The sequence below is a fragment of the Notolepis coatsorum genome (genome assembly GCF_963971535.1).
Source record: "Notolepis coatsorum genome assembly, chromosome: 10".
In the NCBI taxonomy this organism is placed as follows: Eukaryota; Metazoa; Chordata; class Actinopteri; order Aulopiformes; family Paralepididae; genus Notolepis; species Notolepis coatsorum.
Window position 1 is genome coordinate 127,118,681 of NC_140174.1, and position 17,100 is coordinate 127,135,780.

The 17,100-nt window shown below is 43.8% G+C and overlaps 1 protein-coding gene across 1 annotated transcript in view; it reads left to right on the top strand.

Moving 5' to 3' along the window:
- Positions 1-17,100, top strand: part of trim36 (tripartite motif containing 36) — a 129,623-nt gene that overhangs the window by 60,983 nt on the left and 51,540 nt on the right. Inside the window, 3 exon segments of the mRNA XM_084323357.1 lie at positions 862-999; positions 3,318-3,433; positions 10,670-10,791. Coding sequence (XP_084179483.1) covers positions 862-999; positions 3,318-3,433; positions 10,670-10,791 — 376 coding nt within the window.

Genomic DNA, 17,100 nt, shown 5'->3' on the forward strand with positions numbered 1-17,100 from the left:
GCGGCTGGGTGGCGTAGCGGAGATTGCGCTTGTCACCAATGCAAGAGACTCCGGTCTCGACTCCCCGAGTCGGCATTGCCTGCGGCTTGGGCCAGTCGTCATACTATCTCAATTGGCAGATGTAGCGGGTGGAAGTCGATGGGTGGGGATTGGACGTTGTGGACAGCGACTCCTACAGGTCGGTTTGGTGATGCCTGTACAGCAGAGACGGGAAGTATCGGGGGCAGCGTGAGCCTCCCACGCGTTACACCTCGCCACAGAGTCCGCGCTGTCTGGTGAAAAGATGCGACAGGCTGCTTCCTCGTGTACCGGAGGGGACACGTGATGCAAGGATTCTATCCTCACTACAGCCGACCAGTGGGAGGCATAGTCTAGCAACGTTCAAGACAGGGGTGGGGAGAATTGAAGGGGAGAATTGGCGATACGAAATTGGGATGGGAGAAAAAAATATAAAAATAAGGAGAAAAAGTGGATCAAAAAAAGAATGGTACAGCCACTAGTGAGTTCTAGTCACAGAGACCGTCTAATAGTACAGACGGAGTCCTAGTCACAGAGGCAGGTTAATATTACAAACTGACAAGCTAACCAGTTCTCAGATTGTTAATCTGGTGATTATAGTCTGAAATATGGACAATGGGTTGCATTCTTTGAATATCTTTTTCATATTGTTTTTCATATTATTGCTCTAAAACATGAGCTGCATTATGTAAAAGTAAAAAATAAAGAGTTATAAGATAGTATAACGAGTGATAATTGCAAGGGTTTAGATACCTACAGTAATACTGAGGACTTCTGCAACATTAAATGGAACTATTATGATATCCTAGTGTTCACACTTACCCTCATCATTGTCTTTTATAGGAGAACGGCCAGCTGGCAGAGCGCCAGGCCACCGAGCACTTTGAGAGTCTGTTCCAGACCCTGCAGGAGAGGAAGTCCGAGATGCTGCGGTCCGTCGAACAGAACCGGACCCGACGCCTGGAGCAGCTCAAAGGACAGGTAGAGTAGGTTCCTTTGCTCCCGTGTCAAGTCGCTCCAACCTTGCAGGTTGAAAAAACCCTCAGCTCGGAACTAGGCAAAATCTGCATATGGCTCGCCGACAACAAACTATCATTACACATGGGCAAAACAGAGTCCATTCTCTTCGGTTCAAATAACAAACTCAGCAAGACCGACGACTTCTCAGTTGCAGTGGGTGACAATATTGTCACAAGGAAAGACGAAATTACCTATCTGGGTTCCATCCTAGAGGCAAATCTTTCCTGTGACAAAATGGCATCCAATGTAATAAAAAAAGTCAACCAACGAACTAGATTCTTGTACCGGATCTCCTCTCTGGTAAACAAGAATACCCTGAAGACTCTGGCAGGAGCACTCATTCAAGGGTACTACGACTATGCGTGCACCTCATGGTACCAAAGCACCTCAAAGGCGCTTAAAACTAAATTACAAACATCACAAAACAAACTGGTCAGACTACTACTTGACCTTACCCCCAGAACCCACCTCACCCCTGCCCACTTTGACAACCTAGGATGGCTTAGAGTAGACGACAGAGTACAGCAACTTGCAATGGGCCTGGTCTACAAGATACACTATACGACTAAGGTACCCATGTACATGTCAAAATACTTCCCAAAGGTCAGTGAATACCACAACCACTACACCAGAGGAAGCTCCACAAATCATGTTAAACCCAGATTCGGCTCAAACAAGGGACTAAACACGTTTCGCAATTATGCCACATCAATGTGGAACGCCCTACCCAAAGCTGTAAAGGAATGTGAATCCCTACCCACATTCAAAACGACTCTTAAAGAGCACCTACGGGAGGCTGCAATTCGAAACTGGCCACCGTAAATGCCCAAAACCCCCACCACCTCCTAATAGACAGTCTCCTCCCCACCGCATGTATATATTCCCTCCCCGCCGTATGGATATTTCCCTCCCACCCACCCACCCCATCCTAATGTACAGTCCCCTCCCCATCATATGTATATACTCTGTCAGGATCTAGGGGTAACAGTACTGTATATTTGAATACCGTTTATGTCACAAATGTATCGGTACTAAATACCTATATGTCCCTATGCCATAAATGTCATGTATGTTGTGTATGTCATAAATGTCTATGAATTGAAAATGGGGGACCCTGATGGAAACGAGACAAACGTCTTTTTCAGGTCTGCATCCCCTTAACAATTGTGTGTATTGAGCCGTACTGTATTGTACCCATTCTGCAATCTGTTAAATAAAGTTTTCATTCATTCATTCATTCCTAAAAGTCAATAGAAAAGGGGCACGACTGGCTCAGGAGGTAGAGCGGTCGTCTGGTGATCGGAAGGTTCCCGGTTTGATTCCCACTCCTCCTGGGCAGCGTGTCGAAGTGTCCTTGAGCAAGACTCTTAACCCCTTAATTGCTCCTGATGAGCAGGTTGGCACCTTGCATGGTCGCCTCCGCCGTCGGTGTGAATGTGTGAGTGAATGGGTAAAATGTGAGAAAAAATTGTTAAGCGTTTTGGATACTGCACTGCACAAGACCGTAGCAGACTACAAAGAGTGACACGTTCAGCCGAACGCACAATTAGAGGGGGGCTTCCCACCCTCCAGAACATTTACAACAAGCGGTGCAAGGGGAAGGCTAAGAGAATTATTAAGGACTCGAGCCACCCGAACAACTGCCTCTTTGAACTGCTGCCGTCAGGCAAGCGATACCGGAGTCTTATGGCGAGCACAGAAAGACTCAGAAGGAGCTTCTATCCCCAGGCCATCAGGCTGCTAAACGAACAATAATCGCTAAACGAACAATAATCACTATGCAACAACCATCAAATGCACACAGCACACACACCCACACGCACACACTCACTCAAACAAACAACACACTGCAGCACCCACTCTCCACACTTTAGATCACACAAACACACTTACACTTTATATTTATTGATAAAGGATTTGCACTACAACTCGTACACCTACTGTGAATTGTACCTAAACTGCACCTCGTCCATTTATTTATGCCTTGCACTATATAGTATTGTATATTAGTACACTGCACAGTATTGTATATTGTATGGTAACTACGTCTACGAACATTGTACATATGTCTAAACTGAACACTGTGACCTCTTTTTTTACTTCTAATTTTTACTATGTTTTTATTTCATACTTACCTTGTCATGCACAGTCTCTGGAGCGCAACAGTAAGAAGCATTTTGTACAAAAGTATTCTGTACTTCTGTATGACAACTATTAAAGAAACTTGAAACTTGAAACTAAAAGCACTGTATAAATGCAGCCATTTACCATTTGTCCAGGTTGAGGACTACCAGGGGATGCTTGAGAACAGTGGGCTGGTGGGATACGCCCAGGAAGTCTTGAAAGAGACCGACCAATCCTGCTTCGTACAGACCGCCAAGCAGCTGCATTCCCGGTAAGGTCATCAAAGAGAAGCCGCCTATTCTCAGTCCTTGCCCCACAATGGTGGAATGAACTACCCACCCCAGTTAGGACAGCCGAAACCCGTCCAATCTTCCGCTGTCGACTTAAGACGCACTTCTTCAACCATTATCTGAAATAATATATATATATATATAAAAAAATATCTAACCCTAACTAACCTTACTGTCATGCACTTGTCCTAATAAACTAACCTACACTGTAACACGCAACACTTTGATGAACACTGCTCGAGGTCACCTGTGGTTTTCCGCAGGGGTCGGTTCTTGGTCCCATTCTATTCATCACCTACATGCTCCCCCTCGGTCGTGTCATCGGCAGACATGGAATGTCCTTCCACTGTTATGCCGATGACACACAACTCTACATAAAAACGGCCCCAAACCCCTCTGCAGCTCTGTCTGGGGGTCCACATCTCAGAGGACCTGACATGGTCAACACACATAGGCACAGTAGTAAAGAAGGCGAAACAGCGTCTCTACCACCTGAGACAGTTAAGGAAGTTCAGAGTATCGGGGAAGATACTCCAGTCCTTCTACTCAGGAGCTGTAGAGAGCATCCTGACCGGAAACATCACTGCCTGGTATGGAAACAGCACGGCACAGGACAAGAAGGCCCTACAGAAAGTGGTGCGCTCAGCCGAGCGTACCACGGGTATTGCACTACCCCCCCTGCAGGTTCTATACAACAAGAGGTGCAAATCCAGAGCCTGCAGGATAATGAAAGACCCTCACCACCCCAATAACAGCCTGTTTCAGCTGCTGAGGTCAGGCAGACGCCTGCAAATCCCAGCTACTAGGACAGAGCGGCTTAGGCTCAGCTTCTTCCCCCAGGCCATCAGAGCCATGAACAATGTACATTGAGTGCTCAGAACATTGAACTGTCCACACACAAGCACACATGAACACACACATGACACGCACACTGTGCACGCTCACACACGAGCAGCCACTTAACACTTTAACATGAGCGGGCACACACTCATGTCGCACACACGCACACTTATGGCCAAAGGAAAGGACACTTTAAATTAGAATAACAGGAACAGTGTATTGCACTACCAAAGCTAACTAGCATGTCACACATGCGCTGTAAATAACTATGTACAGATACCGAGATGTCACTCCATGTTACCTGCTACCTGTTACTGCACAATGTTGTTTCTTCTTTTGATTCTATTATATGTACCACTGTATTGCACATCGTTGCGGGCAAGACCACCCGCATTTCATTGTATACCTGTATGCCGTGACAATTAAAACTCTTGACTTGACTTGTCATGCCTCACCACCTGTCTTGGGGAGATAAAGGCATGGATGAACAGCAACTTCCTCCAACTAAACCGCAAAAAAACCGAGGCACTCCTAATTGGCACCCCTCACCAGGTTCAGTCTTCATCCATATCACATCTCACCTTTGACGGCCAGGTAATCCCCCTCTCCCCCTCAGTCACAAATCTGGGGGTTCGATTTGACCCCCACCTGACCTTCAACACCCACATAAAACACCTTTGCAAGACCTCATTCTATCACCTAAAAAACATATCAAAACTCCGTCCCATTCTAACCCTGTCAGATGCAGAGAAGCTTGTCCATGCCTTTATCTCCTCAAGACTGGACTACTGTAACGGACTCTTCATCAGGATTCCTGGCAAGAGCATCCAAAAGCTGCAATACATCCAGAACAGCGCTGCCAGGATCCTGATGAGAGTTCGTAAACACGATCACATAACCCCCATCCTCCACTCACTACACTGGCTCCCCGTCTCATCCCGGATCAACTACAAAATCCTGACAATCACCCATAACTGCATAAACGGACACGCACCCCTCTACCTTCAGGAACTCATCACTCCACAATCCTTCACCCGCACCCTCAGATCCGCAGGTAGCCTGCTCCTTCAGGTCCCCAATACCCGGCTCTGCACCATGGGTGACCGAGCCTTCTGCACGGCTGCACCACGCCTGTGGAACAGCCTCCCCATCCAGCTGAGCCGCACCACAGAGCCTGGACTCTTTTAAAGCAAGCCTGAAAACCTATCTGTTCAAAAAGGCCTTTGACTGTTAGCTTTTTATTTTAATTTTATTGCGCTTTTGTTTTTAAATTATACTATGTTTTTAATTAACTGTTCTATTTTTATCTTATTTTTATTCTGTATTTTATTTTATTTGTTTTACTAATAACTATTTTATTTCAATTTTTTTTAACTGTTTTAACCATGTAGTGTAGCACTTTGGGATCCCAGTGAACAAAAAGTGCATTACAAATCCAATCTATTATTATTATTATTATTATTATTATTATTATTATTATTATTATTATTATTATTATTATTATTATTATTATTATTATTATTACTATTGTTACTCAGCTGATAGAGTTGTGCCCTTCCTGATGACATGTCGTACAGAACTTGTAAGTCGCTTTGGATAAAAGCGTCAGTTAAATTACTAAATGTAAAAAATGTAAGTCACACAGGGGCTCATCCTACAGAGAAAAGCAGCCTTACTGTAACAGGAAGCTCCCTCTGTTCAGGCTATGAGGAGAAGAAGAAGAAGTAGTCTTGTATCTGTCATGCAGCAACTAGGGCTGTCTTAAATACTTCGAAGCTTCGAAGTTTCGTTCGATGGCACAAGCTTCGAACATTAAAAAAAAAATCGAAGTAAAAAAAAAAAAAACTAATAAACATTTTTTCAATTTTTTTTTTCAATTCTTTTATTTTATTTTTATTTTAACTTCGGTGTGTGTGTGTGCATGGGGCCATTGGGTGGGGCCGGGGGACAAATACACTGGAGGAAAGTAACCCAGCTCAGCACTGCCCAAATTATATCATCACTATTGCCTGTTTGAAGGATATCATCCTCAAACACGTATACACCACCTACACGCCTATTCTCAGTCCTTGCCCCACAATGGTGGAATGAACTACCCACCCCAGTTAGGACAGCCGAATCCCATCCAATCTTTCGCCGTCGACTAAAGACTCACTTCTTCAACCATTATCTGAAATAAAATTTAAAAAATTTAATAAAATAAATCTAACCCTAACTAACCTTACTGTCATGCACTTGTCCTAATAAACTAACCTACACTGTAACACGCAACACTTTGATGAATATTGTTACTCAGCTGATAGAGTTGTATCCTTCCTGATGACCTGTCGTACAGAACTTGTAAGTCGCTTTGGATAAAAGCGTCAGCTAAATGACTAAATGTAAATGTGAATGTAAATGCCTTGTAGAATTCCACACATAAGAAAGAAAGATACTGGGATGAATAAACAAAATAGGAAATAAAATGTAGAAATGCATGCAATACATAAATAAATATGAATCTCCATATATGAAATAGAACATTTAGATAAGGTGCTACTGAGATGTTTTGGTGAGTTCTTTGTTTTTTTGTGGAAGTAGCCCTTCTTGAAAATGCATGAACATTCACTGATAATTGGTCTGTAGTGGAGTCTACAAGGTCTACATTGCCGGACCATGTAGAATCCGGACCTTGTAGACTGACATAATTCTGTGCATAGTTTAGTCTACACGGGCCATATTTCAAATAATCAAAATTACTTCATTCATCTTAAACATTCTTGATTTGGATTGCAGCCGGCTTGTGGGAGGCAAGAAACAGCGTTCGTGACAGGGGAGGGTTGAATTGGATGATACGAAATTGGGATGGGAGAAAATATAGAAAATGGGAGAAAAAGTGGATAAAAAAAATAAAAACATTCTTGATTTGGGGGATTGGTAGTTCCCATGAAATCTGAAGTTGTTCAAACGACAACAGCGATCCACCTTGAATTAAATCACACTGTGTTGGCTGCGTCACAGTCACGAAAGGGGCTACTTAATTCATTAATCCAATCCACTTTATTTATAGAGCACATTTAAAAACAACAAAGTTTACCAAAGTGCTGTACAAGTCCCACAACATAAGATAAAAAAAAAAAAAATATATAAAAAAAAAAATGAATTAATTTTTATTTATTTTTAATTCGAAGCTTCGAATTAAAATCGAAGCTCGGCCCCGAAGCTTCGATTGCCAAAAAAAAATTCGAAGGTCAGCCCTAGCAGCAACACACACACACACGCACACGCACACGCACACGCACACAACCAGACGCATGCATTGGGTCGGCGATGAAATGTCTCTCTGCGCTTGACCCCTCCCCCCTCCCAAGGGCAGCCGGGAGCACACCAAGACCAATGCAAGTGCTCCTGTCCGTCATTGTTTATCTCCTTTTTTTGGGGGGGGGGGGGGGGGGCTTGCGAGCACGGGGAGAACATGCAAACTCCACACAGAAAGGCCCGGGAGATGCACCACCTGGGTACCTGGCAACCTGGTCCCCCAAGCAGGAATCGAACACAGGACCTGGTGTAGTGTTAAAAAGTGTTTCAAGTGTCTAAAGTGAATGTTAAAGGTGAATGTTTAAGAGTGTGTGCATGTTGTCGATGTTGTGTGCAATGAATGTAGATGGTTAGTGTTGCATCGAGTCATTGAGCCTCCTGATGGCCTGGGGATAGACCACTGCAACACTTCCGGTATTCTGAAATCATGGGAGAGAGAGCTGGGGGATAACATGAATGAATGTGGATGAGAGCCTTGGCATTAAGTGGTTGTAGCTATGGCTGTGGGGGTGCTGGAGACATGATCCAATATACTCGTATACGCCTGAGTCTCCTGAACACGGAGAGACCAATCCCAAGTCGATCAGCACTTTCTCGGCCGAGCTATAGTCACTTTTTCGCACCTACTCCCCAACTCTGCATGCGCAGATTGCCCACGGATTGTCCAGAGATCTAGGTTCATCAATCTGCGCATGCAGAGTTGGGGAGTAGGTGCGAAAAAGTTACTATAGCTCGGCTGAGAAAGTGCCGATCAGGAGACTCGGGCGTATAAGAGTCTATTGGATCATGTATCCAGCACCCCCACAGCCGTAGCTACAACCACTTAATGTCGTCTGGTAATTAATAAAAGAGGTTCCGAATTCGATTCCCACTTCTCCCTGGGCAGCGTGTCGAAGTGTCCTTGAGCGAGACGCTTAACCCCTAACTGCTCCCGATGAGCAGGTTGGCACCTTGCATGGTCACCTACGCCGTCGGTCCAAAATATTCATTATTTTTTAGTTTTCTCTACCACATTATAAAGTCAATCATTAAAATGTTTATGAGCTTCATATTTAGTGTAATTTCAAGTCATTACTGATTGTTTGACGATATCCACATTCAGCCAGTGAAGTCGGTGACTATCGTGCCTTTCTTGAGCTTTACGCTTGTCGATGTTCTCCTGCACTTCCCGGCTTCGTGCATCTTGTTAATCGGGATTTGGTCCGTTTGTTATTTCGGTGCCGAAGGCATCAATCCGATTATGTGTTTGTGTGACTGGGGTGAGTCTGAGCTTTAAACGTGTACAAGCCACGTGCGTGGGGGGGGGGGGGGGGGGGAGGAGAGTCTTAAGGAGGACAATAATGGGAACAGATTTGGGACAGCACTGTCTAGTTAATGTTCTGCCTTTGTGTGTGTGTGTTAGTTTGAGTGTGTCTTTGTTTGTTTGTGTGTGTGTGTCTTTGTGTGTGTGGTTTGTGTTTGTGTCTCATTCTAAGCCTGCTAATTGATCTCCATTAGCAGCTCTGGATCTTCACAGAACATTGTCACTTTCAGGGCCATGGTGATCCTTGGCTATTTCCTAAATGGGGGGGCAACAGTGGCTCGGGAGGTAGAGCAGTCATCTGGTAATCCGGAGGTTCCCGGTTCGATTCCCGGGCAGCGTGTCGAAGTGTCCTTGAGCAAGACACTTAACCCCTAATTGCTCGCGATGTGCAGGTTGGCACCTTGCATGGTTGCCTCTGCCGTCGGTGTGTGAATGAATGGGTAAAATGTGAGGAACAAATTGTAAAGCGCTTCGGATAAATGCAAACATTTACCATTTGCATGGGTTTTTAAGCCAGTTTTAGTTCACAGACATGCATACTGATTTCTGAAACATCCAGGGTCCAAACATGCCTCCAGGTGGGTGACCTCGACATGATCTCTTTGATTAAGTACCGTTGGTGGCATGGTGGTGTAGTACTTAACACTGTCTCAGGGGGGGGGTGGGGTCAAGTGCAGAGACTATATTGAATCTGCGACTCCAAAAAAAAAAAATGCATGCGTGTTGCCCATCGCATGTGTATGTCGCTGCATGACTACGTTGCAATGTGTGCTACGAATAAAGACTTAACCACCCAGATTCAGTTATTTTCTGTGAATTCGTTGAACACAATTTTGGGGGGGCAAATCTGACAACCTAATGCTGATACTTTTGAAACGTGTGAAAACAAAGTACGAGGACTCTGGCCCACAGCGTGAGCAGTTAAGGAAGCTCGTCCTGAAGTGCTGACTCACACAAAGTGCTTTCACAGCTCCATTTCCTGTTAATGGCCTTACCATTAGGCCGAGTGCCAAAAAGCTCCAATTTGATGATTGGCACCGTTGAAGCTTTCAGACCAGTCAGTTTTCCTGGCGAGCTCGGTTAGAGAGAGATACCATTGTCTGAAAAGGCTGTCTAAAGACTATACTGCCCTGCAGAAGCTAACCGCAGTAACTACAATTACAATTGTAGTACAATTTTTTTTTCTTTTTTCTTGAGTTATGAGTGAAATTTTACATAATCTTCAATCTTGCTTCTTAGAAAAAAGGGGTATAAAGAATTGCACTAACTACAAAGTCACTGGATAGTCTGGAAGACATTTTTTTCAGTTTTACTAGTGACTGGCATTTGCGGTGAATACAGACTCATGCCACCATTTTTTTCCTTTGTAATAATACCTTACTTCCTGGTTAAAGTGAATTGTGTAAACTAAATCAAGGCGATGACTTGACGATGCGATCTCACAACGATTAAATTCGATTACGATTCTTCAGGCATCATTCAATGCATCATGAAATCTCTTCATTTGACCACGATTCGATTAGATTAATTTTCTATCAGTTAATTCCCCCAAAAATTTTGAATACACAAATGTGGCTGGGGGAACTGATTCACTCAGCATGAATGGACTATAGGTCAATAAAAACAATACACACAAAATGTCTTAACATTTTCAAATCGATGCAGTTGAATCGTCACATTAGAATCCATGCATCCATGCATCGTTACACCCCTACTGACTGCTGCATAGTATCCATAGTGAAGGACGTGTCCCTCCGTTCCCCACCTTTCCCTCCAGGATCCAGAGAGCCTGCGAATCCCTGAGGACCTTCACCCCTGCGGCCCACCCCTGCTTCGACGAGTTCTTCCTGGACACGTCCAGGGAAGAGACGCTGCTCAAAGAGATGTGCTTTGGTGGAGGTAGGAGATAAAAACCCATTGGATTCAATCATAATGCTCGTAATTAGGGATGTTCGATATTGGCTTTTTTACCGATATCCGATATACCGATATTGTCCAACTCTTAATTTCCGATACCTATATCAACCGATACCGATATATGCGGGGTTTCCCCCCCAAAAAAATTGAATAATTTCAGGTAATTAACATTACATATCTCTTGTCGTGGAATTAACACAACATTATGCATACTTTTGACTATAAATAAAATAAGAATTTGTTCTTACTTGCTTGTCTGGGTAAATAAAGGTTAAATAAATGTAAAAAAAACAAACATTACATTTTAATGCCAATATCGGCCGATAATATCGGACATCCCTACTCGTAATGATGCACAGATATGTGCCTGAAATAAGTGTAACGGAACGGTCACTAATGAGTTAATGGTCCAAAGGAGAATGGTGGTGATGTTCTAGGGTCCATTCAAATCTGAACATGAAAACCATCGTTGTTCTCTTAAGCTGAGCGAGGAGCTGTCGTGGGTCACGGTCTTCACCGCAAATAGATTTCCCAAACTGATAACAATAATCGTCTTGTCAGTTTTAGGAAATGCTTCTGGTGGTGTACGTCGTACAGTCTCATCAGCCGGCGCTATTCTTTGATCCGCCGCAGCCAATCGCCACAAAGAATAAGCGATAAGAACCTTCGGGGGGAACGGTGTTAAGTGATGTTCCCTCTACAGTGTGCACTAGGGCTGGGCGATTAATCGAAATAAAATCGATCTCGATTCATAGACCTATGCAATCTCATTTTTTATTTATTTTGTATCCACTTTTTCTCCTTTTTCTATTTTTCTCCCATCCCAATTCCATTGTGCCAATTCTTCCCTCCCCTGTCTTGAATGTTGCTTGCATATGCCCCCCACTGGCCGGTTGTAGGGAGGATAGAAGCCTTGCATCACGTGTCCCCTCCGATACATGTGGAGGCAGCCTGTCACATCTTTTCACCTGCCAGCGCGGACTCATTGGCGAGGTGTAACGTGTGGGAGGCTCACACTACCCCCGCCATTTCCTGTCTCTGCTGTGCAGGCGTCCCCCAACCGACCTGTAGGAGTCGCTGTCCACAACGTCCAGATTACCACCCATCGACTTCCACCCGCTAATTCTGCCAATTGAGTTAGTATGACGGCCGGCCCAAGCCGGAGGCAACGGCGACAGCCGGAGTCGAACCCGGTGTCTCTTGCGTTGGTGACGACAGCAATGTCCGCTGCGCCACCCAGCCGCCTATGCAATCTCATTTCTAAATTATGACTTTCTTTTATTAAATTTTTTTTTATTATAATATATATATTTTTTTACTTTTTACTTAACTTTTTTAAATGATGACGATTCTGACTTGAGTTATTTTGTATGTTACAAGAGACTTTTAAGTTTAAGTCGAGCACTTTCATATATGTTATGTTCAAGTTTAAGTCAAGCACTTGTTATGTTATGTTGTCTGTTTAACACTATGTGGACCGTCCACGAGTTAACTCGTGATTCGATTCCACCCGTTGAGGACCAGAGCCACAAGTTAACTCGTGGCGAGTTGTTATCGTTTTTATTCCATATTTATAACGCTATTAACGTCTGCGATCGACATGCAGGACATACCCACATATTTGATTTTCGAAACATGCAATACCGGCCACATCCGCTTAGGGGCGCCATCGCTCCACTGCAGTATCATTGAGGGGATTGAAAAAAAATTATTTTCACTGTCTGTGGGTGGATCATATGAGCCTCGGTTCCAAACGAAGACCCTCCATCTTTGATCCTGTTACCGAACGCATATTTCAGCCTGGAATAATGGGATTTATGATTAGCCAATGGACATATCGATCTACCAGATTCCGATGACTAATGACGAAATGCTGCCGGCGATCACATGGCCTGACGGTAGGATACTATTCCCCCAAATTACAGCTGGATTGGACATTGTTTTAAAACCTAACGTGATCGATCACTGACATTGGCTACCTGAACGCACACTGTATTGCTAATCAATAATACTAATCGGCGTTCCCCGCCGCCCCCATTTCATCCATAGATGCTCTGTAATAGTCCGGATGCTACGCAGTTTGTTTTATTTCATTTGTATATATAATACAGCAGAAATGGCGTTTGATATAACAGCGCCAACGTTTAGCCTATTATCTAGCTCCCGGGAAAAAAGACGAGACGAAAAGTGCGATAAACCATATATTCACGACGCTATAAAATGACAACCAACCGATGGATTTTTATTTTCTTTAAGCCATTATGAAGGCACGGTTTATGCACTCAAGTGACAATGAGAATGGACAGATGGCAATACTATAAATTATATATATAGCTCTTAGAAAGTACATCGGTTTGTAAACAAACCTCTGTCCTCTGGCCTATAAATCGGCGCAAGACTGGTCGCCAAAGTGTTAAGAAAGAGTGCAATAAATGATTTTATTGGAAAAAATAAGAATCATGTGAGAGAATCGTGATCTCAATTCTTGGAGAGAAAAATCGTGATTCACATTTGAGCAAGAATCGCCCCCAGCCCTAGTGTGCACAGTCGGCAGCGCATGTCTCTTCTCCAAATGAATGCAATCCGTCGGTCACTGCTCTGCGGCGGTCGCTGTGCCCACGGGTCACCTGTAGGTGTCGCTGCTCTGCGGCGGTCGCTGTGCCCACGGGTCACCTGTAGGCTGAACTGAACTGGATACGGTTACAACCGCTGACCTTCTCGCAGAGGTGAACCTTTTTGCGTCGCCTGGGTTCATTATATCCAGGGCCTGCTCGGATAGAGCTCGCCCTTTGACCCCTTCACAACCACACTACAGAAGGTTAACCCTTTCACTACCACACTACAGACGGTTAACCGTCTGTAGTGTGGTAGTGAAGGGGTTAACTTCTATAGTGTGGTTGTGAAAGGGTTAAAAGTAGGGATGCTCGATATTGGCTTTTTTACCGATACCGATATTCCGATATTGTCCAACTCTTAATTTCGATACCGATACCGATATCAACCGATACCGATATATGCAGGGTTTCCCCCCAAAAAAACTGAATAATTTCAGGTAATTAATAATTTCACTGGATGCATTCAAAAGGCTTTCTAAATGTAAGCATTATCTGTGCAAAATATGATAATTAAAAAAGTAAAAATTAACATTACATATCTCTTGTTGTTGAATTAAACCAACATGCATACTTTTGACAATAAATAAAATAAGAATTGGTTCTTACTTGCTTGCCTGGGTAAATAAAGGTTAAATAAATGTAAAATTATTTTTATTTTTTTTTCCGGATACCGATATTTTCCGATATCACATTTTACTGCCGATATCGGCCGATAATATCGGACATCCCTAGTTAAAAGGCAAGCTATCACTATGTATAAATACACGAGGTAAATGAGCTCGCTGCAGCCCAGTGTGCTAATAATGTGCTGGCCTCCAAACACAGGCTTACCGGGCTCAGCCCTCTGAGAAGGTCTTAACAAGCCGCCTGCCACCTTCCCGCTGGCACAGCAAGTAAATGTCAACCGTGGTCGGATACTAAGTCATCAGCTACTGCAGGCCAAGGATAAAGCTGAACAACACAATGTTTGACCTACAAGGTATTCCAGTACTTAATGAGTTTAATTTAATCTTGAAACTTTATATTTATACCAGATTCCAATTGTTGATTGAGTCGCTAAATCCACTTAGTTCAAAGCCTGCGTTTCAGTGTAACAATAGATCTTCTGGCAGCTCATGCTGTAATCTGGAGACTCTGGTCTACTGCAGAAGCGGCATTGGACAGTGATGGACTGGTGTTGGTTATGTTTTGAGAGTAAATCCAGTTACACAAATCGGTGTAATGTGCTGAACAGTTGCTTTTTTATAAGGATGATATTATACTATGGCATGTGTAGAGAGACCAAGAATTTAGGCCCTAAATTAATGCATAGACCATGAGGCCCCCAACCGGTTGACCAGGTTGTAAGATATTAAAAGCTGCTGTAAGTGGTATTTCTTTGGTATAATAAGTGTTAAATAGCTCTACAGTCAGACAGTCATCACTGATATAGATGATTTGGTCAGTATTTGTTTAAAACGTTTATTTCTTATTTTTGTCAGACCATTTTCTTCAGTGTGGAGTTCTCTCTCCTGATTGGATAAAGTGGGAGCAGGATACCAGAAAATGTATTTTGTTTACTGCAGAGCGGAGGGACTGGGAGACCCATGTTACTGACCTGAAACGTGTTGCTCTACTTACACTGATATTTGGATATTTGACACTGATATTTGGATATTTGACACTGATATTTGGATATTTTTCACTGATATTTGGATTTCCTATAATAGTTTGACATAAAATCTACATGATCGTGTAAAACAAGAGAATGGAGAAAATGCTTTTTTTGAGTGCTGCTTAGGGGTGTAACGATGCATCAATTAATCGAAATGCATCGACTCTAATGTTAGAATCGATGCATCGATTTGAATGTTAGAATCGATTATAATCTAAATTAATAAAAAATGTTTGTTCTTTTTTTTTGTATTTTTATTGACATAGTCCATTCATGCTGAGTGAATCAGTTCCCCCAGCCACATTTGTGTATTCAAAATGTTTTGGGGAATTAACTGATTGAGCGGAATTGGTTGTGACTGTGTGTCTGTTGTGATGGACTGCTGACTGTGTGTCTGTTGTGATGGACTGCTGACAGTGTGTCTGTTGTGATGGACTGCTGACAGTGTGTCTGTTGTGATGGACTGTGACTGTGTGTCTGTTGTGATGGACTGCTGACTGTGTGTCTGTTGTGATGGACTGCTGACAGTGTGTCTGTTGTGATGGACTGCTGACAGTGTGTCTGTTGTGATGGACTGCTGACTGTGTGTCTGTTGTGATGGACTGCTGACTGTGTGTCTGTTGTGATGGACTGCTGACAGTGTGTCTGTTGTGATGGACTGCTGACAGTGTGTCTGTTGTGATGGACTGTGACTGTGTGTCTGTTGTGATGGACTGTGACTGTGTGTCTGTTGTGATGGACTGTGACTGTGTGTCTGTTGTGATGGACTGTGACTGTGTGTCTGTTGTGATGGACTGCTGACTGTGTGTCTGTTGTGATGGACTGCTGACAGTGTGTCTGTTGTGATGGACTGCTGACAGTGTGTCTGTTGTGATGGACTGCTGACAGTGTCGGTTGTGATGGTCTGTGTCTGTTGTGATGGTCTGTGTCTGTTGTGATGGTCTGTGTCGGTTGTGATGGTCTGTGTCTGTTGTGATGGTCTGTCTGTTGTGATGGTCTGTCTGTTGTGATGGTCTGTGTCTGTTGTGATGGTCTGTCTGTTGTGATGGTCTGTCTGTTGTGATGGTCTGTGTCTGTTGTGATGGTCTGTGTCTGTTGTGATGGTCTGTCTGTTGTGATGGTCTGTCTGTTGTGATGGTCTGTCTGTTGTGATGGTCTGTGTCTGTTGTGATGGTCTGTGTCTGTTGTGATGGTCTGTGTCTGTTGTGATGGTCTGTCTGTTGTGATGGTCTGTGTCTGTTGTGATGGTCTGTCTGTTGTGATGGTCTGTGTCTGTTGTGATGGTCTGTGTCTGTTGTGATGGTCTGTCTGTTGTGATGGTCTGTGTCTGTTGTGATGGTCTGTCTGTTGTGATGGTCTGTCTGTTGTGATGGTCTGTCTGTTGTGATGGTCTGTGTCTGTTGTGATGGTCTGTCTGTTGTGATGGTCTGTCTGTTGTGATGGTCTGTCTGTTGTGATGGTCTGTGTCTGTTGTGATGGTCTGTCTGTTGTGATGGTCTGTGTCTGTTGTGATGGTCTGTGTCTGTTGTGATGGTCTGTGTCTGTTGTGATGGTCTGTGTCTGTTGTGATGGTCTGTCTGTTGTGATGGTCTGTGTCTGTTGTGATGGTCTGTGTCTGTTGTGATGGTCTGTCTGTTGTGATGGTCTGTCTGTTGTGATGGTCTGTGTCTGTTGTGATGGTCTGTCTGTTGTGATGGTCTGTGTCTGTTGTGATGGTCTGTGTCTGTTGTGATGGTCTGTCTGTTGTGATGGTCTGTCTGTTGTGATGGTCTGTGTCTGTTGTGATGGTCTGTGTCTGTTGTGATGGTCTGTGTCTGTTGTGATGGTCTGTGTCTGTTGTGATGGTCTGTGTCTGTTGTGATGGTCTGTCTGTTGTGATGGTCTGTGTCTGTTGTGATGGTCTGTGTCTGTTGTGATGGTCTGTGTCTGTTGTGATGGTCTGTGTCTGTTGTGATGGTCTGTGTCTGTTGTGATGGTCTGTCTGTTGTGATGGCTTTAACACATTGGCGACCACGGTTTGCA